The sequence below is a fragment of the Habropoda laboriosa genome, unplaced genomic scaffold (assembly GCF_001263275.1).
Source record: "Habropoda laboriosa isolate 0110345459 unplaced genomic scaffold, ASM126327v1 scaffold176, whole genome shotgun sequence".
NCBI lineage: Eukaryota > Metazoa > Arthropoda > Insecta > Hymenoptera > Apidae > Habropoda > Habropoda laboriosa.
This window is the reverse complement of record NW_017100321.1, coordinates 988059-1010019: the sequence shown is the minus strand read 5'-3', so window position 1 is coordinate 1010019 and position 21961 is coordinate 988059. Positions and strand designations below refer to the sequence as shown.

Below are 21961 nucleotides of genomic sequence, written 5' to 3'. Positions count from 1 at the left end.
AATCACGTACACATGTGTACAGTAAAATGCATATATGTATACGGTGTATTCTACTATCAGGGCGTCAAACAATATTACTGTAAATAAAACTTTCGTCTTTACGCTATAACACTGTCGAAAATAATTATTTTGAAATGACGATATAATTGATGATCTATGTATACGTATTCTCGCAACAATTATTGTAAAATTACAAGAAAACCATGACCATAATTCATTAACATCGTTGCTCGCTCGTGCCGATTTATTAGTGTTACCTTATATGTTACTGAGTGAGTGAAAGAAGTGCAGTTTTGTACTATTAAATGTGTTTTACTACAAACTGCAGCAAAATGATGCAGTGAATAATGCAAACTGGTTTTAATGCGGTCTACCTTGATGAAAATTATATTTTCAAACGTGAATGTAATAATATGTCGCTATAGAAAATAATGAAAAAGGCTCTGAGGAAGAAAAAATTCTTTAAAAAATTTCGATACAATTGGGAAGAATTATTTGTCTCTATGTTTTGATAAATTTTATCTGCCAAAATATTGACGAACGTTAGCGGTTTTTCGTCTGTCAAGTGTCTAAGAACACCTGTGAAAACCGTACTGGAGGTAGTGCAACGGATCATGAATGTAAGTGTAGATTTTACAATGCTCGTTTAATGCAATTGTGAGACAATCGCTTTCATGCATATAAATACCTGTTTGGTGCAGCATACTTAGAATATATATGTACTGATTAATACCCAAGTTATATTAATACCCAATATTTTCTTGCAAAAAGCTTTTAAGCTCGATGATTTCGAATATTTATTAATTATAATTTCGTTTGTGATTTAAAAAAAGTATATTTTAATAGACTAGTTTTTATAAAATTAAATTTACCCCAAATTATTACAATATAAATTGTTGTTCAATATTTGAATATTTTTGTATTTCAATGTAAAAATAATAAGTTAAACAAATTTATGTACAATTTAATTAATTTTGTAAAGAAAAATGATGTTTCAAAGCATATCTCTTGAGAGACTGATGTTAAAAAGTATTTAAATGTATTGGCATTTAATGAGCTCCTTTTGCTTCTTTTATGTAAACTATTTTCAGAATGCCCTGTTCTACATTATTCTGGCACGTAGTAGACATAAACTTGCTTATGTAACTGACGTTAGATTATTGACCCAATGAATTTATTTTCAATGACAACTTCTGAATGTAATTACTTTTAATAGTGCTTTATGCTTAATCAGTCTGTGAGCTTGCATGGGACTGATTTATTCAATATGATCATTTATCAAAATTGACAACATGGTTGTTGACATAACCTTATAGTACATTAACCAAATCAGTGTTTTTCCTACTTTTTTAATGATGTGCCCTGATGCTTAAAACATGGATGAATTTTTGCATGGATAAAAAAAATGTATTATTGCTTTCTAAAATTTATAAAGTACATAAAATTATTAAATAATTAATATCAGATTGTAGATCTACATAGTTATAATATGCCTATTTAATTTACTTATACATAAAAATTATTTATTTATGGTTAATATGGCTTTTTTTATTTTTTTTTTTTTTTTTTTTTTTTCTTATGTAATTCTTCATTTAGGTGGCCAGCATAGCAGAGAGGTGGTGTCGGGAAGGTGGTTGACACGCCTTCGTATTTTTGAGATGATTGAAAGTGTATCACGCAGAGCGTTGAGTGGCTCCAGTGGGAGCTACCACGTTCGTGGAGCTGAATTAGCAAGAAATTGTAGATTGAAATCTCTATCTGCTACTGTTGTTTTCCTTGATGACACCCAACATACATTTCAGTTAGATGTAAGTTCATGTGATGATTATTTTAAACAAAAACATATGATACATCAACTGTAAGTGAATATTTACAAATGTTTCAGAAAAGAGCAAAAGGTCAAACATTATTAGATTTAGTATTCCAACATTTAGAACTTGTTGAAAAAGATTATTTTGGTTTGCAATATGCTGAAAATGGAGCTACAACATGTACATATTCACCAGATATAATGGTAAAGTTTTATATTGAATTTATTAAAATCTATAAAATGTATATTTTATTAATTGTATAAGATTACAATTGTATTTATGTTTTAGAGGTGGTTAGATCCTAGTAAACCAGTAAAAAAGCAGATAAGAAGTAAGGGTAAAGATCCTATTTAAATGCTTGTTCAGATTACTAAACACAAAGAGATGAAAGATGATTTAAAATACTGTTATATCATTTTAGGTGGACAATTCTATTTTAGAGTAAAGTTTTATGTATCTGACCCTAGTAAATTACAAGAAGAATATACTAGATATCAATTTTATTTACAAATACGAAGAGATATTCTTCAGGGAAAACTTCAGTTACCACCAAGTACAGCATGTCTTATTGCCAGCTATACTGTTCAGTGTGAGAACTGTGATATATTAATATTTGTTTTATTCTAAAACTTATTTGTAATATTATATTTTGATATAACTACAGCTGAACTAGGTGATTACCATCCTGAGGAACATGGGCCTGGATATCTGTCTAGATTACAATTGATACCAGGTCAGACTGAAGAAATGGAAAAGAAGATAGCTGAATTACATAAACTTCATAAGTAAGTTCAAGTTCTATATATAACATTAATAATGTATAATGTATAAAACATTCCATAATATTCATATTCTATTTTAGAGGTCAATTACCAGCAGATGCAGAATTCAATTTCTTAGATCATGTAAAAAGATTGGATATGTATGGAGTAGAATTACATAAAGCTAGAGTATATACTTATCTTACAAACCCTTTTAAAAATACTGCATATTTTTTATTCATTTTAACTTTTTAAATTTTTCTGTTTTCAGGATTCAACGAATAAAGAAATACAGTTAGGTGTAACGTCGATAGGTTTAGTAGTATTTCAAAATGGAATAAAAATCAATGTGTTCTCGTGGTCAAAAATAGTTAAAATATCATTTAAACGGAAACAATTTTTCATTCAACTTAGGAGGGAACAAGTACTACAAACATTTCCTTTGCAATTTAAAAGTATAGTTCATATTTTATAACGTAATACATAAACAATTTTGTTACAGTCAGAAAATTACGATACATTACTGGGTTTTAACATGCAAACATATCGCAGCTCAAAAAATTTGTGGAAAGCATGTGTAGAGCATCATACATTTTTCAGACTTCACAGTCCTAAAACAAGGCCGAGACGTTTTCCACTTACTTTAAGTAGTAGATTTACGTATTCAGGGCGTACCGAATTTCAAACAGTTGAAGATGGAAAACATAGAGCAAGAGTAGAGAGAACATTCATACGGTAATATTAATCCATTCAACATTAGTAATCTAAAAATATTAATTTATTAATTTTAATATAATAACTTAAATTATTTAGATCCCCTAGTAAGAGATTAGTACATGGAGTTACATCAGTTCCAATTATTGAAGAGAAAGGAAAACTATCTATGCCTCCTGGAAGACCCCCTAGACCATATGATAATAAAGTTCAATCTCTTGGTGCTCGTGAACCTCGTCAAGCATGGGGTGAAGGGAACCCTAGCGATGAGTTAGTTGGAAATAACTTAATGCATGTTGACTTTTATATACATATAATAATAATTTTTAATATTTGACTGTTCCACAGCGAAGGTGGTTTTTTATCTCTCCGAGAAGAAATAACAAGTTCACATACTCAAGGCAACGCATTTTCTCCTGTATTAGGTTCTAGAGTTTTAAGTTATGCTGATGATGATACAACTGTAGAAAGAAACATTTATGATCTCCCTGATTATAGTGAACCTACAAGTTCACCTGCTCCCCAAGTATTTACTTTTAATGTTTTTAATTGCATTAAATCGTTATTACTTTTTACGTGTATGATATAAGTATGAGTATTTGCAGATAGTAGAAGATGGATTAGTTACAATTTCTTTAACGCCAGATGAACAAGGCCGATTTGGATTTAATGTAAAAGGTGGTTTAGATCTTGATATGCCTATTATAGTATCGAGGGTAGCTCCAAACACGCCCGCTGATCGTTGCTATCCGAAATTAAACGAAGGAGACCAGGTATGTTTCATGTTGTTATATATTAATAGAGTTACAATGAATTTATTTGGACTAATTTTTAAAAATTACTTAACGTGAATGTATTAAACAAATAGGTAGTGTATATAAATGGAATTGATGTAAGTGGCTTATTACATGAACATGTAGTAAATCTAATTCGTCAGTCCCGCGATTCGGGTTCCGGTGAACTGACATTAACTGTTAGACCAAATGCTTTGTATAATTTACTAGTTGGTACTGATGAAACGTCTGAAGAAGAACCTCCGTATAGGTATTTCATTTAATTATAAAAATATATAGTAGTTAACGTATTGGTAACATTAACGTTAATCGGATTAATACTGATTCTTTTGAAATAACAAGGTACGTACCGGATGCACCTCATGCAGCCATTGGGTCAGACGCATTGGCACAATCGATGCTACTTCTTGCTGATGGTTTGGCAAGCGGTGCTTTAATTGCACAATATGAACAGTTATATAGAAAAAATCCGGAACTTACTTCTCTCGAATCCAAGAAGCCTGAAAATCAAAGTAAAAATCGGTACCGAGATATTTCACCATGTAAGCTTAAAGAAAAGTCCAAAAATTTAAATTTCACATAAATAATAATTTAAAAGATAAATAAAAGAGATTATACAATTAAAAAATTATGCAATTTATAGATGATGTTACTCGGGTTATACTTATGGGTTCTGCAAGCGGAGATTATATCAATGCTAATTATGTGAACATGGAAATACCAGGATCGGGTATTATTAACAGATACATTGCTACTCAAGGACCTTTATCTTCAACGGTTGCTGATTTCTGGCAGATGGTTCTAGAAGCAGGCAGTACTCTTGTCGTGATGCTCACAACTTTGGTCGAACGTGGTCGAGCAAAATGTCATCAGTATTGGCCTGCATTAAATGAAACTCTTACGTTACGAAATCTTACACTCACATCTACAGCTGAAAATGTTGAAGATACTTTTACATTTCGGGAATTCATACTGCGTGACATTAATGTAAGCAAACCCAACGATACATCTTTTTAAATATTGGATTCTAAGCATTTATTACTTCTATACTTTTCAGACTGGAGAAGAAAGAGACATAACGCATATGCAATATTGTAGCTGGCCAGATCATGGAGTTCCCAGTGATTGGCGGCAATTCACTATGTTTACTGAAAGAGTACGAGCAGCTCGAACCGGTATAGTCGAACCTGCTGTCGTTCATTGTTCTGCTGGAATAGGTAGAACAGGTGTCTTAGTGCTAATGGAAACAGCGTTGTGTCTTATTGAAGCAAATCAACCAGTATATCCATTAGATATTGTGCGATCTATGAGAGATCAAAGAGCAATGATGATACAAAATGCTGTAAGTAAAAATTTATAAACAGTATTAAATTATGACTTAAATAAAATATGTCATGCCTAATAAAAAAACATTTTGTTTATAGAGTCAGTATAGATTTGTGTGTGAGGCGGTCCACAAAGCTTATAGCGAAGGAATAGCTAAACCACTTCCTGAATTCAGCAGGTGAAAATAATATAAACTTGGAAAACATTGTAATTACCATTCTTCTGACATTTTACTGAAACATCACATCATTAGATGATAATTTTATACTTTGACAATAATATATACATATATTATTGATTAATGGGAGAGATATATACTATTTAAAATAGGTATTTTCTATCTCTTTGCAAATATATTTTTCATCTAGGGATTTAATTAATAGAAAGATATAACTTTTCACGCCTTTGAGCTTATCCCCTTTTAATTTATACGTGAGTGCTTGTAAATAATGAAATTTCGATAAAATAAGTTTGCTAATTTATGTTTAAGCTAAAAGTAAAAATCTCAAAGTAATTCTAGGCGATAGTACTAATATATTCTTAAACGATGAATATCAAATTTTTTCGTTAGGTGCGGTTATTACTTCGTTTAACTTTACAGGGTTCAATTCTTTAATTATTGCTCATAACAGAGTAATAGCAGCACAAATATAATCTTTATATGAAATTAACACACCGCCTTAAAAATCTATAAATGTTAATTGGTATATTAGCAAGAAATTTAAAAGTACATGGGGTGCCAATATAAAGATATTGCCTTGAAAAAAGCCATAATGAAACATTACAAAATATAAACTAGCATAAAACTAAGAAGGATCGAATCTATAGTCAATCTATTTAAGTAAGCTACAGAATGTGATTGTATACAGTGAAGTTGCAAAAGAATTTTCAAGTTTTTAAGTATTTTGAACAGTTTTGAAGTAAGAATATCACACGTAAACTATACTTACTCGTAATCATTTGTCAGCAAAGAAACGTTCGATTTCCTATCAACATTCATTTATTTAATAACACCGAAAGTAATACGTATTCAAATGTGCAAAACAAAATTTTAACTTTTGACGAATCGTCCCTACTTTAATCTTTAATTAGAAATAGTAATCTTCTCACAACAGTTGTAGTAACTTCTAGTACCGTTTATACAATGTACAGATTAGTTTTTATTTAAAAGAACAGCGCATGCCACTTAAAATATCAAAACCTACACTCGTTTCATAAGAAAAGTACAATTTCAAATTTGCACGATAAAGAATACAATAGTATCCTAATGTTAAATGAAGTTATCTTAAAAATAAAACTAATATAAATTGAGAACTACTAAAAGTTTAATGTTCTCGTTTTAGTAACCTATTTAACATATTTCGATGTAAAGCAAAGAAAAAGTGATACATTGAAAAATACTTCGTCCTAAAAACAATCTCATTCAGAATCTTTAATATTTTTTGAATTTTCAAACAATGTTAACTGAACGCACTATTATAACTGTATCATGTGTTCTACTCTCCGCCCATTTTTACAATGTTAAAATATTTTTATGTTTTGTATATATAACGTACATTATTGAAATTATTTTTTACGCACAATGACCTAAATAAATTTACATAATGATCTATGAATCAACAACATAAAGATCCATTATTGCATACACAACACAATTGTGTGTATAATTATATATTCTTACTCACACAAAAGAAACAAGATTATAAAAATCAAAAGTTTTACTTGCAACATTTTTTACCCTTGGTATAAAGTATTTGTATAAACTTGAAATAGATTGAATTTAGTAATGCAAAGCATACATTATTTATGTATATAACAAAGCATTGAATTGAAAACAGAATACCATATAATATGTATACTGTACGCAATTGCAGTGTCAATTTTGTTTTAACATAACTTTCTACTAAACATCGATAAATCACCTGTGATTAGAGTGAACTAGTAATTATAGTTGAAATATATGTTCTCTTTATATTTTTCTTTTTTCATTTTTCTGATTTATACAATAATTTTATTAAATGAGGCTAAAAATATAGAAAAATTAGCTTAAAACTTATCATTGTTTGGTAAGCAAGACTGAATTGCAAAAGGTCGTTACTTTATTGTTGAATGCTTCTGGTAATAAACAATTAAAAATTGGGTGAATCTGTTAGGCATATCATAACAGTAAGCACAACAGTAAAAGCACAATGTCATTTAAATATTTTCTGTGTTATTAATAATATTTTATAAAATAATGACAATAGTGCCTTGTATGCATGCATCCAAATCATTATATCAAAAGAAGAATGGATATTCTTACTGACTATTATATTATAACAGTTTCACTCGATGCAGTTTTCTTTTTAATTTCGTTTTAAATTAATAATATTGTTTTTTTTAACGTGTATATTTTTTGTATAATTGTCCATAATTTTTTTTTATAATTTATCTTGAACAATTATGTAAATATATTTACGTTTTATTCAATTCCTGTTTCATAAATCATGATTTCATATAAATTACTATTTATTTATAATTATTATATTAATAAGATGATATTACATTAAGATGATTATAGCAATACAAAATATCGTATATAAATGTCCAATTATAAACATTAAGAGTAAATTGATCAAACATTTTTGTTAAAAAGTTATAATATCTTTATACTACAAAATACTGTATACATTTCGAAGAATATGAAAATGTGTAAGGCAAAATTGTATAAATTTCTTAGAAAAAATATTTTGAAAGAATTGAGATGTAATATTTTAGAATTAGTTTTTACTAAATAGATACAAAGTACAGTAATAATGTCTACAAATAAGAAATCCTGATGCGGTTTTTCACGTTTCTTGTGATTTAGACATGAAATGTTAATAACACACATTTTATAAAAATAATTACTGTATTTACGTTGCATTTTCGGTGAATATTTACGCGAATATTGTTTAGTATTCACTTGATATAATTGATTGAATAGTACAAAGAATATTAAATAGCTAATTACAATACTTTGAAGCTACATTCGTTGAAATTTAACTGCGTATGTGCCAAACCATAACACATCAAGCAAATACTGATTATAAATAAAGTGCCACAAATTTTCATAATCCAGTCAGTAGTTGTCTAGTCTGATTACTAATTTGTACTTTTAAAATATAAAATAAAAACACTTTGTAATATTTCACCATTTAATGACTTTCCTTGTTTCAATCTTTTTTTTCATTTTGTATTTTTGAAAGAATTTCGTAATTTGTAACATCGACTTTAGCGTTAATGATCTTTGTACATTCGGTATAACTTCTTACATAATAGTCATAACAGTATTCACATATATCACAATTAGTGCGCATAAACTAATAGTTATAAATTGTGCTTACAATAATTGTACAACGTATTGTTAAAATCTCTTTTTATACAAAATTATAGTTTATATTAAAATTAATTTTGTTATTGAAGTGGTTGAAGTTGAAGTTTGCAATATGATTTACAAGTTAAGAAGAAATGCCCTTCTTGTCCAGGGATATATGTTGATGGAATAATATGGTATGTACCTGCTGGTACATCCTCTAATTCAAGATAAACGAACCCTGACCTATAATGCATTAAATCATTAATAAATATAATTATGTATAATATATTATTATATAATACCTGAATGGCGCGGAACTTTTCATTTTGAATGCACTAGGTGCATCAGGATCATTTAGTACAACTGAAAGGACATTAAATCCTATTTGATATTGTTTAGGACCCTTCAATATAACCAGCAAATAATTATTATTACTTGAACTTTCTAAAACCAATTGGTAATGAGGATTATTTTGGTAAGTGGGATGATTAAAACACCCACCAGCTGTAATATCTTTCCACTGACCAGTAACCTAAACACATTCTTATTGTAGTATACAATTAAGTTTTACATACATTTACATAAAAAATAACAAGGATATACCGTTTTTTCATATTTATAAAAATTTGGTATCTTTCTTAATGAAAATTCGCAGGATCCATACGCACGTAAGGTATAGTATATTGTTTCCGTTTTTTCGTATTGCGATATGACTAGAGTATACCGGCTATCACTTTGAGCATCTAACTTTATTTTACAGAGGTAGTGTGGTGTATTTATTTTGACACCATTGATATATGGTGGCGGATCATCTATATAATTAAAAATTTACAACTATATTTAAAAGAAATATAGAAAATTATTATAATTAAAGTTATTTCACTTACGTGGATAATATACTCTTTTTCCATCGTTTCGATACACTAATATTGTTATAAATTTTTGGTTCTGTCTAAAATCTACTATGTCCGTAATATGCCTCGTAAGAAGAATCCATATTGCTCCGCTAACGTTATTTTTTACCTCTAGTGAAAATTGAGGATTATCACCTATATTATATGCGTCTTTCATTGGTCCCATTCCTGCATTCCACATTCTACAATAACATATTATCATAAGACATTACATTTATAACGATCTTTAACTAAATAAAATTATTTGTTACTTACTGATGAATGCAATAAGTATAGCTAAACAACCCAGGGTTCCAATTCAAGTAAAAAACACAAAAAAAACGGCATATACTATCGTAATCGATCCAGAAAACCCCATTATCAAATTGAGATGCAGAATCTGGATCATAATTTAATGCTTCTCTTAATTCATTCGTCCAATGTATTGCATCAAGTTCGGAATAATTTCCTTTCCAACGGAATTGCGACCACGGATTTTTAAGCTGTAATAGTCTTTCTCCCTATAATAACATATCTACATTTACAAAGCTCTTGCTTTTTTTTTATAACATCTTTTAAACATTTAAAAAATAAATTGATTACATTTATTTTTCTAACGTCATGAACTGCATAGGCATGAGTGGATGTAAGGCCTGTTCTCTGTGATTCTGCATCGGATAATTCTCCGGTGGCAACTGTTACTAACACATCACCTTTATGTAAACGCGTTAACAAAATATTAAATAGGTCGTCCTTGTTGAAATCAGGTTCATCCGATTTAATGGGCCATCTTTCTGGTATCCATCCAGTTAAAGCATGCAAATCTATATTCTAAAAAATAATATTTCATTGTTAAAAACTTTTTGTATTCTGCGATTAGTATTTTTTATGATACAAAAATAAACTTACGCTATTTGAGCCAGGAAAATCATAGCCACCCATTACTTTCATATATGCCTTCTCGAGTAAAGAAATCCACAACTCTCCGTGAGTGCTAGAGTAGGAACAAAGTAATTGGTTGGTTCTGCTTACAGGCAATAAATCATCTATTATAACTTTGCGTGGAACACCGTTAATGTGTAATTTCACCATATACTTTCCTAATATAAAATATTTACAATTTGAAGTTTTATTGAAATAAAAATCTTAGAAAGTAACAAACTGCTGATCCTTCTTGTACCTTTTAGTAATAATGAATGCAATAATAAGTGAAACCTTACCAAATGGATTATAAATTGGTTCTTTGTTTCTATTTTTTGGATAAATAATAGATGTAATAAGTCTCTGTCCAAATTTTTTTTCATATTGAGCACTAACTGCAAGAGAAGCAACAAAAGAGCAATCAGAAATGACCTAAAATTAAACATGTCATTAAATTCTAGTACAGTAAAAATAATTAATACAAAAAATTAATGCTATTTTTACTAACAGTCTGTTTTATACTGTAGTAATCAACATGGTGCATTTTAACCATTTTTGGATCTGAGAATAATTCTTCTGGTCGACACCATCTTCCAAAGTCTATCTTTTGTTTTGGTGCTAATTTTAGCAAACCATCTTTGTCAGTAAATGGAATAGCATATTGAAATTTTTCTCTAAGATCAATGCGCATAAAAGGTACAAATTCATGATCATTGATGTGGGATGTGAGAAGCAAAACCCTTTTCTCTTCCTCTGTATAGTTAGCACTACCACCACTTACTTTTAAGTATGCACTACTTCCATGATAAAGTGATGACTGAGGTTGTTTACCTAAACATTAAGAGTGAATGAAAAGAATCTTCCACTGGAATAAAGTCAACAAGATAATGATTACCTGCATTAGAAGAATCTACAGTAGTTGTTATAGGTGATTCTTCTACATCTTCATCCAGATTTGTTTCTGGTACAACAGGTAACTTAGAAATAACATCATTATCTTCTATTGTTTTTAAACCTTTCAATGACTCTGCTCTGTCAAGAGCAAGTCTTATAATATCTGTTAATCTTGCTTTTAACTCTACATCAGTAGTTTTCTACAATTAAAATGAAATAACTTTTAAGATTTAATGTTTAAAGTTTGATATTCAAAATATTATCCTATATACCACACTTAGTCCTAATTCAGCAGCATCTGTGTATAGTTTGACAGCAATATCTTTTAAACCAGCCTCATCTGCATCTTGTGCTTGATTCATAAGAAATTTACATCTTTGTAACTTAGACTGATGTGTAGTTTGTGCTATATGATGTTTTTGTTCTTCTTCATTAACTATAACATATCAGTAGTTTATATACTATTAAATTTTTTTATCTGTATAATTTTTATCCCTTCCTTCTATCTACCACTGGCTAATTTATAATACTCACTGAGAGCCTGAATTGTTGATATTCTCTCCTGATACTCTGAAAGCTTCTGATCATATATAGGATCTTGTAACTTTGCAAGATATTGCACAGCTACATTATAATAATACAAAGCTTGTTTATATTGATTATTGCTATCAAATTGCACTGCCTTTCGAGCAGCATTCTGCACATCTTCTAATGTCATTTTGTAGAGTCTTATTATTAAAATTATATACCAATTTTTACTTTTTCCACCATTCACAGATAAATAAATACTTTCATACCAATTTTATTGGATTACATATCCAATCTGTCATTGTATTCATCTAATGTAATTAGTTTCGTAAACTAATATTTCTTCCTTGCAAATATTTATATTTTTAATCATAATATACTACACAATATATTACCACTTACAATATTAACAAGTGTATAAATGTTACTAAATTATAATAAACGATTATAATCTTTAAATTGTTGAACAAATTTCATAATTATTAATTTTATTTTGAAAGTAAACATTGCAGCAGGTTACACGTCAGTTTATGTAGTATTATATTGTTCGGTAAAGCAAACTTCAGGCTACTGACGTCATCGCCCGACCAAATAAACGTAAGACAGGCGGTCAGACCATCTCCACTACTCTTGTAGTGCAGTATAGATAAATGGTTTACGTATATGATTTTTAATCAGCTGTCGATAACGTAGAACGTTGATAGAAGAACAAAAAACTAAAGATTACAATTGCCCTGTCCTCTTAAATATTTAGCAATACAGAAATGAGTAAGACAAGAAAAGGAATACAGGTAGACACGGATAGCACTAAAGAAACAAGTTAGGCAAGGAAAGAAATAGCGTTAGACAAGGATAGCATTAGAGAAACGAGTTAGACAAAATAAGGAATAGCTGCAGACAAAGATAGAAAATTTTCAAAATGAAACTAACGCCATCTTGTGTTTGGTGACGAGAATTACAATTTTTGAACAGGAACACAGCATGTAAATAGAGGTATTAGACAAGGAAAGCACTAGTGTTCCAGAAGGACAGAGAGAGAACGTTTCCTATTGGTCCGCGGACCGCCATGGAGTTAGCCTGCAGATGCATGCAGGTAGTTGTATGAGAATTTAGTACAAAGCTATGAAATTATGGAAAAACCATGAAGGTTTGCTGTATCGTTCTTGACATCACATAATAAAGTTGTTAATAACTAATTATTGAAAGGGTCTAGTACAGTAAAATCTATATGAGAAAGTTGCTAAGAGTCCACACTACATTCTTCAATTCTAAAAGTTCACGAAATCATCGTAATTATTGAGTTATTAATGATTTTTCCCTGGCCGACTCTATTTAGGGCCTGATAGATGGAGCATGGCGGTCCGCGGACCAATAGGAAACGTTCTCTCTCTATCCTTCTCGCACACTAGTGCTTTCCTTGTCTAATACCTCTGTTTATATTCTGTATTCCTATTGAAAAGTCGTAGTTCGCGTCACCTGACGCGAGATGGCATTAGTTTCACTTTTCAAATTTTCTGTCCTTGTCTAACTCGTTTCTCTAATGCTATCCTTGTCTAACCCTATTTCTTTCCTTGCTTAACTCATTTCTTTAGTGCTATTCTTATCTTCCTCTATTTCTTTTCTTGTCTAACTTGTTTTTCTAGTACTATCCGTGTCTACCCGTATTCTTTTTCTTGTCTTACTCATTTCTGTTTTGCTAAATATCTAAGAGGACAGGGCGATTAAAATAATCTTTAGTTTCTTATTCTTTTATCAACGTTTTACATTATCGACAGTTGATTAAAAATCATTTATCTAAACCATTTATTTACACTGCAGCTTCCTTCCAAGCGGCGGCAGTGTAAGACCGAAGAGTAGTGGGGATAGCCTAACCGCCTATTTTTCGCTTATTTGGTCAGACAATGACGTCAGAAGTCTGAAGTTTGCTTTGCCGGACAATAGAACTACGTCTGGCAGTCAGATGCATAAGACCAGTATAGGCAGCAGCCCATTATTTTTATCTTTTATATTTTTATAATAGATTATCAATAGATTTACTATTACTGCGAAGAGTCATTGTCAAAATAATGCCAATAATTTAAAATATATTAGCAATTAAATTAAAAAGATAATTAAAACCAACATTTATTAAAAACAATGAAACACTTATGTCATTCCTAAGAACAATAATATGGAGATTAATGATGCATAAAACACTAATAAAATTATATCGTGTTTCAAAAGTCTTAAGGGTTTTTATACATTTCGAAAATTCTCTGGATATCCATAAGTTCAGGGAGTTCCTAGAACTTTCACAAGTTTTAGGGATTTTTCGAGGTGTCTGACATTTTGATGATCTACTTCCAAAGGTTGTGTAGGCATCAAAGCGTTTCTGTCTTGAAAGGTTTTCAAGGTTTCAGATTGATCTGAATGTTTCAAGAATCTCCGAATTTTAGATCTTCTAAGCTCACAAACTCTTCGATATCTCTAAACCTTCAAGACTCTTAGAACTCCCTATGGAATCTTTCAAAACCCCCTATATTCACCTGAAAAATGTTCTGAATCAAATCTTCATAAGCTCAAGGTTGTTCATGTTGCGTACCAAAAGTTTTAATGGCTTACGGATTTTTTCAGGCTTTATAGATTAAAATACTACGAACATTATTTCTATTTTATTGAAATTTATGAATTAATTTATATGTTCCATATTTATTCATAATGACCTGAATGTTTTCTTTGTTAATATTTTACATAGATTATTTTACAAAATCAATTTTTAGAGTAAGTAATTTCTAAATCATCAATTAAGTTCATTTTGAGTACTGAGCTTTATATCTACTTCTTTTTTATATAGCTTAATACACATGCATGTATGTCGCAGTGCATTAAGTATCTGTATTGACTTACGCGGCAGAGTAGAAAAACACAAATCCAAAATATGGCAAGTTCGTCAAGGTAAATTTTTGTAAAAATTTGGTATATCGTTTTTCCACTGACACCAGTAACATTTATCGTAATGTTTTGTTTTACAAGTTATTGTTATTTCAGATCGAATTCGGGTGATTTAGAAATGACATAATGTTTATAAACTATGGTTATGAAATCTGACAGTAACATTGTTTGTTTATTCCTGACATGATCTTGATTAATTATTTTTAGGAATATAGTAAGACATTTTATAAATTTTATACTTAAATGTAATTTATTCTCGCAGTAAGGAATCCAGTTTGTTTTATTTTTGTTTTAACGATTCTACACGAGTCCGTATTGAAAGAAAATAGAACAATTTCATTTTCTTTCTTTTTTCTTTTTTGAAGTAGTCAATAACAAACAATTAAAGGTTATTATTAATATAATTATTGGCATAATAGTAATGAAAATATTTGTTCAATATGCATGTATACATTAATATGTGATATACATTATCTTAGTTCCTTTTTACAGACATGAAACGAACAAAGTTTGTTGTTATGCACACCCAGATGCACCTCTCATTGAAGACTATCGAGCTGGAGATCAGATTTGTTCAGAATGTGGATTAGTTGTGGGAGATAGGTAAATATGTAAATATATATATATATGATTTAGAACTAATGTAACTGTAAATTCCAATTAACCTTACTTTCCTTTTCTCTCCTTTTTTTTAATAGGGTAATAGATGTTGGTTCAGAATGGAGAACATTCAGTAATGAGAAAGCTGGAGTTGATCCATCCCGTGTTGGTGGACCAGAAAATCCTCTTCTTAATGGTTCAGATTTATCTACAATGATTGGTCCTGGAACTGGTGCAGCATCATTTGATGCTTTTGGTGCTTCAAAATATCAAAATAGACGTACAGTTAGTATCTTCATACTGTGTTATTCATAGTATTTTTTGCTCTTTTTTGTTAATTAATTATATTGTAGATGAGCAGTTCTGATAGAGCATTGATCAATGCATTTCGTGAAATTAATGGAATGGCTGACCGTATTAATTTGCCTAAAACCATAGTTGACAGAGCAAATAATTTGTTTAAACAAGTACATGATGGTAAAAATTTAAAAGGCAGAGCAAATGATGCCATTGCTTCAGCCTGTTTGTATATTGCCTGCAGACAGGAAGGTGTACCACGTACTTTCAAAGAAATTTGTGCAGTCAGCAAGATTAGCAAAAAAGAAATAGGAAGATGTTTCAAATTGATCTTAAAAGCACTTGAAACCAGTGTGGACCTTATTACTACAGGAGACTTCATGTCTAGGTTTTGTTCTAATCTTGGACTTCCTAATATGGTACAAAGGGCTGCTACACACATTGCAAGAAAGGCAGTAGAAATTGATATTGTACCTGGAAGATCACCTATTTCAGTGGCAGCTGCTGCCATATACATGGCATCACAGGTATTTGTTGTAATTAGAGCAAATGTTATGAATATTGTATTCTTATAATTCTTACACATTATATTATTGTTCAGGCTTCAGAAGATAAAAGGTCACAAAAGGAAATCGGTGACATTGCTGGTGTAGCAGATGTTACAATCAGACAGTCTTATAAGTTAATGTATCCTCATGCAGGAAAACTATTTCCAGAAGATTTCAGATTTGCAACACCAATTGATCAGTTACCACAAATGTAAACTTAACATGGAGCCTTATGTTTTTATGTATATTTTATCATGTTGAAACAATAGTTATGTACCTTAAATAATCATCTCTAAATAACTTAACCTTTCTTTACAGTATACATTCCTAAATATTCTATAAAACATTGGTATTATCTAATTTATTATGCACTGACTGTCTTTTTTTTTTCTGTTATACTTTGTTCCTATGATGTTGGTATGTACAACAGTAGTATCTTGATAATTTATCTGGTGTGGATGATTAATTTTGTTTCATCAAATGCACTGTTCATTTAGTATATTAGTAGGGCAAAAAAGTAAAATATTTTATTATAATTGGCATGTTTCAACATGTTAAAATCGGAAGAACGCGATAAAATTGTTATAAGATTTATATTTGATACCAAAAAATGTATTGACTTCCAAGCTTTATGTAAACAAGCTTACAAATTAAGTTTATATTAAAAATTTATTAACAGTAATTTTATTTAAAGCGCTGCAGCACAATAATTTACAGTTAATATTCAACAAAAGCTTACAAAATCTAAATATAAAATATAAAGAGCATTAATTTAAAAGTACCACACAATGCAATTATATGAAAAATTCTGTGATACTTTTACTAAATAACATAAGTCTAAAATTCGCGATTAGTAGATTTGATTAAAAGTCGAAAAATAGATTTTCTCACAGTAAACACATGTACATATTTTATTTTTCATTCAAAACACATAAAATATTAAATCTGAATATCCAGAAAAATGAAGTTATATTTTTTTCAAAAAATAATAACAGTAAAAGATATTATTTTTTCATGTTTACGTTTTATAACGAAAAATTAATAATTTTTAAACATGAAAAATTCAAAAACACAAAAATTTATATTGTATTATATAATAAATGTAAAACATGCACACATATCTTAATTTTTATGGCAATAAAAAGAATTGTTATGATTATTAAAACGAATCGTTTTATTAATACCTTTAGTATTATAATATACGATTTAAAATTGCGTATGTGTTTGTCAGCTGTCATCGTATCTAATGTCAATTTTAATGCATACGTCATATTGAAAACGGCAATAATTAACCTTTATAATACGAATAATAATTATTTTATACTCTCGTAATTATTTTTGATAAGTATCTTCAAAAGTGACTTGAAACATCGGGAATTTACGTAGAGTGTGAGATGATATAACCTACGTAACGTTCAATACTAAATGTATAAATTTTATTAACACAAAAGAATAAAATTTAATGCAAAAGTTTCATATTCTACTTTGTTTTGTACTATCGAAAATAATATACAATGAATTCAATACCTCCTACTAAACCTCCAAGAGGTATTAAACCGACTAAAGAAACAGTAAGTTTGACTAATTTATTTTCGTTCGTTTATTTGATCATTTTAATGAAATAACTTGAAAATTTGCAGCAATTAATTTGCCTTATTGTTGATAAATACTTTTTGTAGAGTGGTTTATTGATTTCTGTGATTCGTGCCCTGTCAGCAAGTGAAACTAATGAACAAAGAGAAATAGAAAAAGCTAAACTTGAAAAGGAATATAAGAAAAGTGATCAAAGGCTTGATGAATTGGTATCGTTACATGATCAAGATCTTGCAGAAGTTATGCAAGTAAATATATGCTTTCATATAATTTAAAACAAAATTATATAATACATGGTATTAATAATGTTTTCATTGTTGCCTATTATAGATATTTAGTGCTTTATCAGAAAAAGTAACAGCATCTCGCGAGAAAATTCATGCAGTCAAAGAAAATTTAAATGCCTGTAAACAATTGTTGAGGTGTAAGCGAGAAGAATTGTTAAATTTGTGGCTTGAAGGTATTGAACATAAACATGTATTACATCTTTTAAAAGATGTGTAAGTATCAATACAGTCTCTAATGGAAGAGAATTTTTATTAAATGTAATTATAAAAGAAAAATTATTAAATGTAACTTCTGAAGTTGCTGTATTTTTAAAACTTTTAGGACTGCTGATTCCTGCACTAGAATGTTACCCTTAGCAGATACAGATGCATTATCAGTATCTACATCGTATAATACAGCATCAGACTGATAATCATTGAACTTATTCATAGATAGCTATAAATAAATTGTAATCTAATTATTTTGTATTTATAAGAAAAAACGAAATATAAAATGTAATAAATTTGAATTACAAATTTTTTTTACCATATTGAATAGTAATTTTAATTCACTTCATTTTAATTTTTAATGATAAAGTCATGCCTTGGTTATAACTTATAATTAAATTCCAGTTTCCAGTAATTCTATACCTCCCCGCCAATGCGTACATTTTAGAAACGTTTGAATTACTAATTATTTTTTGAATGATTACCAAGGATGCTTTATTCATTTGATAAATAGCGATTTAAATATTCTACACTGAAATATTTCAAAAACGATATGTTTCGAATATGCAGTAACCGTATTTTAAATATTTATTGTCTATTCGGTCAGAAAGTGTTTCATGGTTATATGGTGCACGTGACATTTTACTCGTATTTTGTTTATTTGCATGCATGTTCTATGATATAATCGTACGAAAAGTACTGGCATTCGGTGGAGCTGATAGACAATTTCTTCTTTTATATTGTGAAACTAATAAAAGTTCAAGACGTATATCGTAAGTATTTTAAGTATACTGTATTTGGTTATATCGAACAATGTTCCATCGTTTTTATCATTTCGCAAAGTAATGTGTAACTTTTAAATGATTTTTAACTTTTCATTTGAAAGGTATTTTTTTACAGATTTAACCATGTACAATTTTCATAAAATAAGCTGAAATATTTCATGCTATTTTGTTAATATTAAATATGATGCGCAAACATTTCCCATCCATGCTTCCTCAGTAATGTTCATAATATTTTTCACAAGTTTTCATTGTTAAACTGAGCAAAGTGTAAAAAGCAAGCATTTATTGTTGCAGATAGAGATGGGTACCTTGGAATTAAAACAAACTTTGAGTGGACATAGGGGAAGGGTGTGGAATGTTTGTTGGCATCCTAAGGGCACTTGCCTTGCCTCTTGTGGCGAAGATAAAACAATTATAATATGGGGTCCACAAGATCCAAAATGGGTTGTGAAAACTATCCTTACCGAAGGACATACTAGAACCATTAGAGAAATAGCCTGGTCTCCTTGTGGAAATTATATAGCATCTGCTAGTTTTGATGCAACTACTGCTGTATGGGATAAAAAATCTGGGCAATTTGAATGTAATGCAACATTAGAAGGACATGAAAATGAAGTGAAAAGTGTTAGTTGGTCTTGTAGTGGTCAGTTGTTAGCTACTTGTAGTCGTGATAAATCTGTTTGGATATGGGAAGTAAATGATGATGAGTATGAATGTGCTGCTGTTATTAATGCTCACACACAAGATGTGAAGAAGGTAAGTAGATATTGTGCATTAAATACAATTGTAACATTGTTATAATAATATTATTGAAATTAATGACATTTTGGATTATCATAGTAATATCTAGAATGTATCTTGAAATTATTATAGGTGAGGTGGCACCCTAGTGAAGAAGTTGTAGCATCTGCTAGTTATGACAATATAGTAAAAATTTTCAAGGAAGATATAGTAGATAATGATTGGACATGTATAGCAACATTGTCATCCCATACATCAACAGTTTGGAGTCTTGCATGGGACAAAGTGGGTAATCGAATAGCAACTTGCAGTGATGACCAAACAGTGAAAATATGGCAAGAGTTTAAACCTGGTAATGAACCAGGAATTGTTACAACAAACAATGAATCAGTTTGGAAGTGTGTGTGTACTATATCTGGTTATCATACAAGGACAATTTATGATATTGATTGGTGCAAAACAACTGGATTATTAGTGACTGCATGTGGTGACGATATTATTAGAATATTTCAAGAGGATAGTGACTCTGATCCTCAACAGCCTACTTTTACAATGGTCTGTTCAATGGACACTGCTCATACACAAGATGTAAACTCTGTGCAATGGAATCCTAATGTTCCTGGACAACTTGCATCTGCTAGTGATGATGGTTTAGTGAAAATTTGGTTTTATAATGAATAATATAATTATTGCTTTATGTAATTGTACTTTTTAATAATAAATATATTTAAAAGGTGATCATTCATTGTATTAAGTCCCTCTTGCTATCAATAATAAATATTCGTGCTATATTTTGTATTGGTCTAAATTCTTTTATCTGTTTTCTTGTTCTAGGTAATCATAAATGTTTAGACATTTCACAGGACTGCAACAAAGTTATAAAATTGTAACTAGTACCTTGACATACAAACATAACACCTTCTGTGCAATGGGTGATATAAAACTGAATCCTACTGGGATCCCTTTAACCCAAGTTGTAGACACCCTGCAAAACTTTGCAGGTCTATCACTTGCAGAGTCTTGGGATAATGTAGGATTACTTGTTGAACCTACAGAAACGAAATTAGTTTCACACGTTCTTCTAACAAATGATCTTACCGAAGATGTCATGCAAGAAGCTTTAGATTTGAATACAGACATGATTATTACTTATCATCCTTTAATATTTGCACCTATGAAGTCAGTAACGACTCGTTCATGGAAGGTAACGCAAAATTTATAATTGTTATTCATATTTAATCTTATTTTCATTGACCGATGCTTTTATTAATTATTTCTTTCATAAACGATATTCCTTAGGAGAGAATTGTTGCCAAATGTTTAGAAAATAAAATTGCCGTATACTCTCCGCATACTACTTTTGATTCGGTAAAGGGCGGTGTAAACGATTGGTTGGCCTCGGCATTTGAAAATGGTAAATTTATGATCGAACATTTTTTAACGTTTTGATACTGTGATTAATTTAACATTGTGTATGTAAGTGCTCGAGAATAGTAAACCTCTACAAGTAAATGCAAGTAATAGTGAATATGGTGCTGGACGAATGTGTACTTTAAAAAGTAAAATCTCTATTGAGGATGCTGTCCAACGAGTAAAGGAATGCACTGGTTTGAAACATGTTAGATTAGCTCGTGCTCGTCAAACAGGTACAGAACGTTTTGATTCAAGTCTTTTTTTAATGTATTTATAAATTTGAAATGTTGTGACTTGACTTTAACTTTCAGACGGTTTTATTAATACTATTGCACTTTGTGCTGGATCTGGTGCATCTATTTTAAAGAACGTGCCCGCTGATTTGTATCTTACGGGGGAAATGTTACACCATGACGTTCTTGACGCTGTACACAAGAGAACTAATGTGATACTAACAAATCATTCTGATTCTGAACGTGGTTTTTTAAAAATATTTGCAAATTTCTTAAATGGCACATGGAAGAATTCTGTAACAGTGTGTGTTTCCGAGAATGATACTGATCCTTTAAAAACCGTTTAA

General features: G+C 29.9%; 6 protein-coding genes across 6 annotated transcripts; 5 read left to right on the top strand and 1 right to left on the bottom strand.

Annotated features, from left to right (window-relative positions):
* Positions 1–601: 601 nt before the first annotated feature.
* On the top strand, positions 602–5588 carry LOC108574273 (tyrosine-protein phosphatase non-receptor type 4). The gene is made up of 17 exons (XM_017936834.1): positions 602–620; positions 1597–1808; positions 1886–2014; positions 2100–2142; positions 2233–2400; positions 2476–2596; positions 2674–2761; positions 2844–2996; positions 3075–3307; positions 3386–3556; positions 3635–3812; positions 3892–4059; positions 4155–4330; positions 4423–4622; positions 4724–5067; positions 5138–5422; positions 5505–5588. The coding sequence occupies exons 2-17, from the start codon at positions 1659–1661 to the stop codon at positions 5586–5588; spliced, it is 2691 nt and encodes an 896-aa protein (XP_017792323.1). The 5' UTR covers positions 602–620; positions 1597–1658.
* Positions 5589–8841: 3253 nt separating this feature from the next.
* On the bottom strand, positions 8842–12169 carry LOC108574286 (calpain-7-like). Its single transcript, XM_017936850.1, has 12 exons — positions 11986–12169; positions 11724–11887; positions 11453–11651; positions 11066–11388; positions 10857–10989; positions 10546–10736; positions 10240–10467; positions 9913–10157; positions 9631–9839; positions 9347–9555; positions 9046–9275; positions 8842–8986 (listed from the first exon to the last, which is right to left on the bottom strand). Exons 1-12 carry the CDS (start codon positions 12167–12169, stop codon positions 8842–8844), a joined length of 2460 nt encoding a protein of 819 aa, XP_017792339.1.
* Positions 12170–14835: 2666 nt separating this feature from the next.
* Positions 14836–16570, top strand: LOC108574323 (transcription initiation factor IIB). The gene is made up of 5 exons (XM_017936892.1): positions 14836–14913; positions 15403–15513; positions 15609–15795; positions 15864–16334; positions 16409–16570. The coding sequence occupies exons 1-5, from the start codon at positions 14897–14899 to the stop codon at positions 16568–16570; spliced, it is 948 nt and encodes a 315-aa protein (XP_017792381.1). The 5' UTR covers positions 14836–14896.
* Positions 16571–17792: 1222 nt separating this feature from the next.
* On the top strand, positions 17793–18645 carry LOC108574328 (exocyst complex component 4). Its single transcript, XM_017936899.1, has 4 exons — positions 17793–17926; positions 18035–18196; positions 18279–18448; positions 18558–18645. The coding sequence occupies exons 1-4, from the start codon at positions 17870–17872 to the stop codon at positions 18643–18645; spliced, it is 477 nt and encodes a 158-aa protein (XP_017792388.1). The 5' UTR covers positions 17793–17869.
* A 530-nt stretch (positions 18646–19175) lies between these two features.
* Positions 19176–20649, top strand: LOC108574326 (probable cytosolic iron-sulfur protein assembly protein Ciao1). Its single transcript, XM_017936896.1, has 3 exons — positions 19176–19215; positions 19522–19983; positions 20101–20649. Exons 2-3 carry the CDS (start codon positions 19528–19530, stop codon positions 20647–20649), a joined length of 1005 nt encoding a protein of 334 aa, XP_017792385.1. The 5' UTR covers positions 19176–19215; positions 19522–19527.
* Positions 20650–20896: 247 nt separating this feature from the next.
* Positions 20897–21961, top strand: LOC108574329 (NIF3-like protein 1). Its single transcript, XM_017936900.1, has 4 exons — positions 20897–21172; positions 21268–21382; positions 21450–21614; positions 21693–21961. Exons 1-4 carry the CDS (start codon positions 20897–20899, stop codon positions 21959–21961), a joined length of 825 nt encoding a protein of 274 aa, XP_017792389.1.

Bases quoted from the DNA above. Each gene is read 5' to 3' on its own strand.
- LOC108574273 (XM_017936834.1), top strand. From the start codon at position 1,659: ATGATTGAAAGTGTATCACGCAGAGCGTTGAGTGGCTCCAGTGGGAGC. The intron at 2,015-2,099 runs GTAAAGTTTTAT...TTTATGTTTTAG, and splicing joins CATATTCACCAGATATAATG to AGGTGGTTAGATCCTAGTAA. The intron at 5,068-5,137 runs GTAAGCAAACCC...TATACTTTTCAG, and splicing joins TCATACTGCGTGACATTAAT to ACTGGAGAAGAAAGAGACAT.
- LOC108574286 (XM_017936850.1), bottom strand. From the start codon at position 12,169: ATGACATTAGAAGATGTGCAGAATGCTGCTCGAAAGGCAGTGCAATTT. The intron at 10,468-10,545 runs GTAAGTTTATTT...ATTATTTTTTAG, and splicing joins ATTTTCCTGGCTCAAATAGC to AATATAGATTTGCATGCTTT. The intron at 8,987-9,045 runs GTATTATATAAT...AATGCATTATAG, and splicing joins AAAAGTTCCGCGCCATTCAG to GTCAGGGTTCGTTTATCTTG.
- LOC108574323 (XM_017936892.1), top strand. The intron at 15,514-15,608 runs GTAAATATGTAA...TTTTTTTAATAG, and splicing joins GGATTAGTTGTGGGAGATAG to GGTAATAGATGTTGGTTCAG. The intron at 16,335-16,408 runs GTATTTGTTGTA...ATTATTGTTCAG, and splicing joins CCATATACATGGCATCACAG to GCTTCAGAAGATAAAAGGTC.
- LOC108574328 (XM_017936899.1), top strand. From the start codon at position 17,870: ATGAATTCAATACCTCCTACTAAACCTCCAAGAGGTATTAAACCGACT. The intron at 18,197-18,278 runs GTAAATATATGC...TGCCTATTATAG, and splicing joins ATCTTGCAGAAGTTATGCAA to ATATTTAGTGCTTTATCAGA. The intron at 18,449-18,557 runs GTAAGTATCAAT...TAAAACTTTTAG, and splicing joins TTACATCTTTTAAAAGATGT to GACTGCTGATTCCTGCACTA.
- LOC108574326 (XM_017936896.1), top strand. From the start codon at position 19,528: ATGGGTACCTTGGAATTAAAACAAACTTTGAGTGGACATAGGGGAAGG. The intron at 19,984-20,100 runs GTAAGTAGATAT...AAATTATTATAG, and splicing joins ACACACAAGATGTGAAGAAG to GTGAGGTGGCACCCTAGTGA.
- LOC108574329 (XM_017936900.1), top strand. From the start codon at position 20,897: ATGGGTGATATAAAACTGAATCCTACTGGGATCCCTTTAACCCAAGTT. The intron at 21,173-21,267 runs GTAACGCAAAAT...GATATTCCTTAG, and splicing joins TAACGACTCGTTCATGGAAG to GAGAGAATTGTTGCCAAATG. The intron at 21,383-21,449 runs GTAAATTTATGA...TGTGTATGTAAG, and splicing joins GGCCTCGGCATTTGAAAATG to TGCTCGAGAATAGTAAACCT.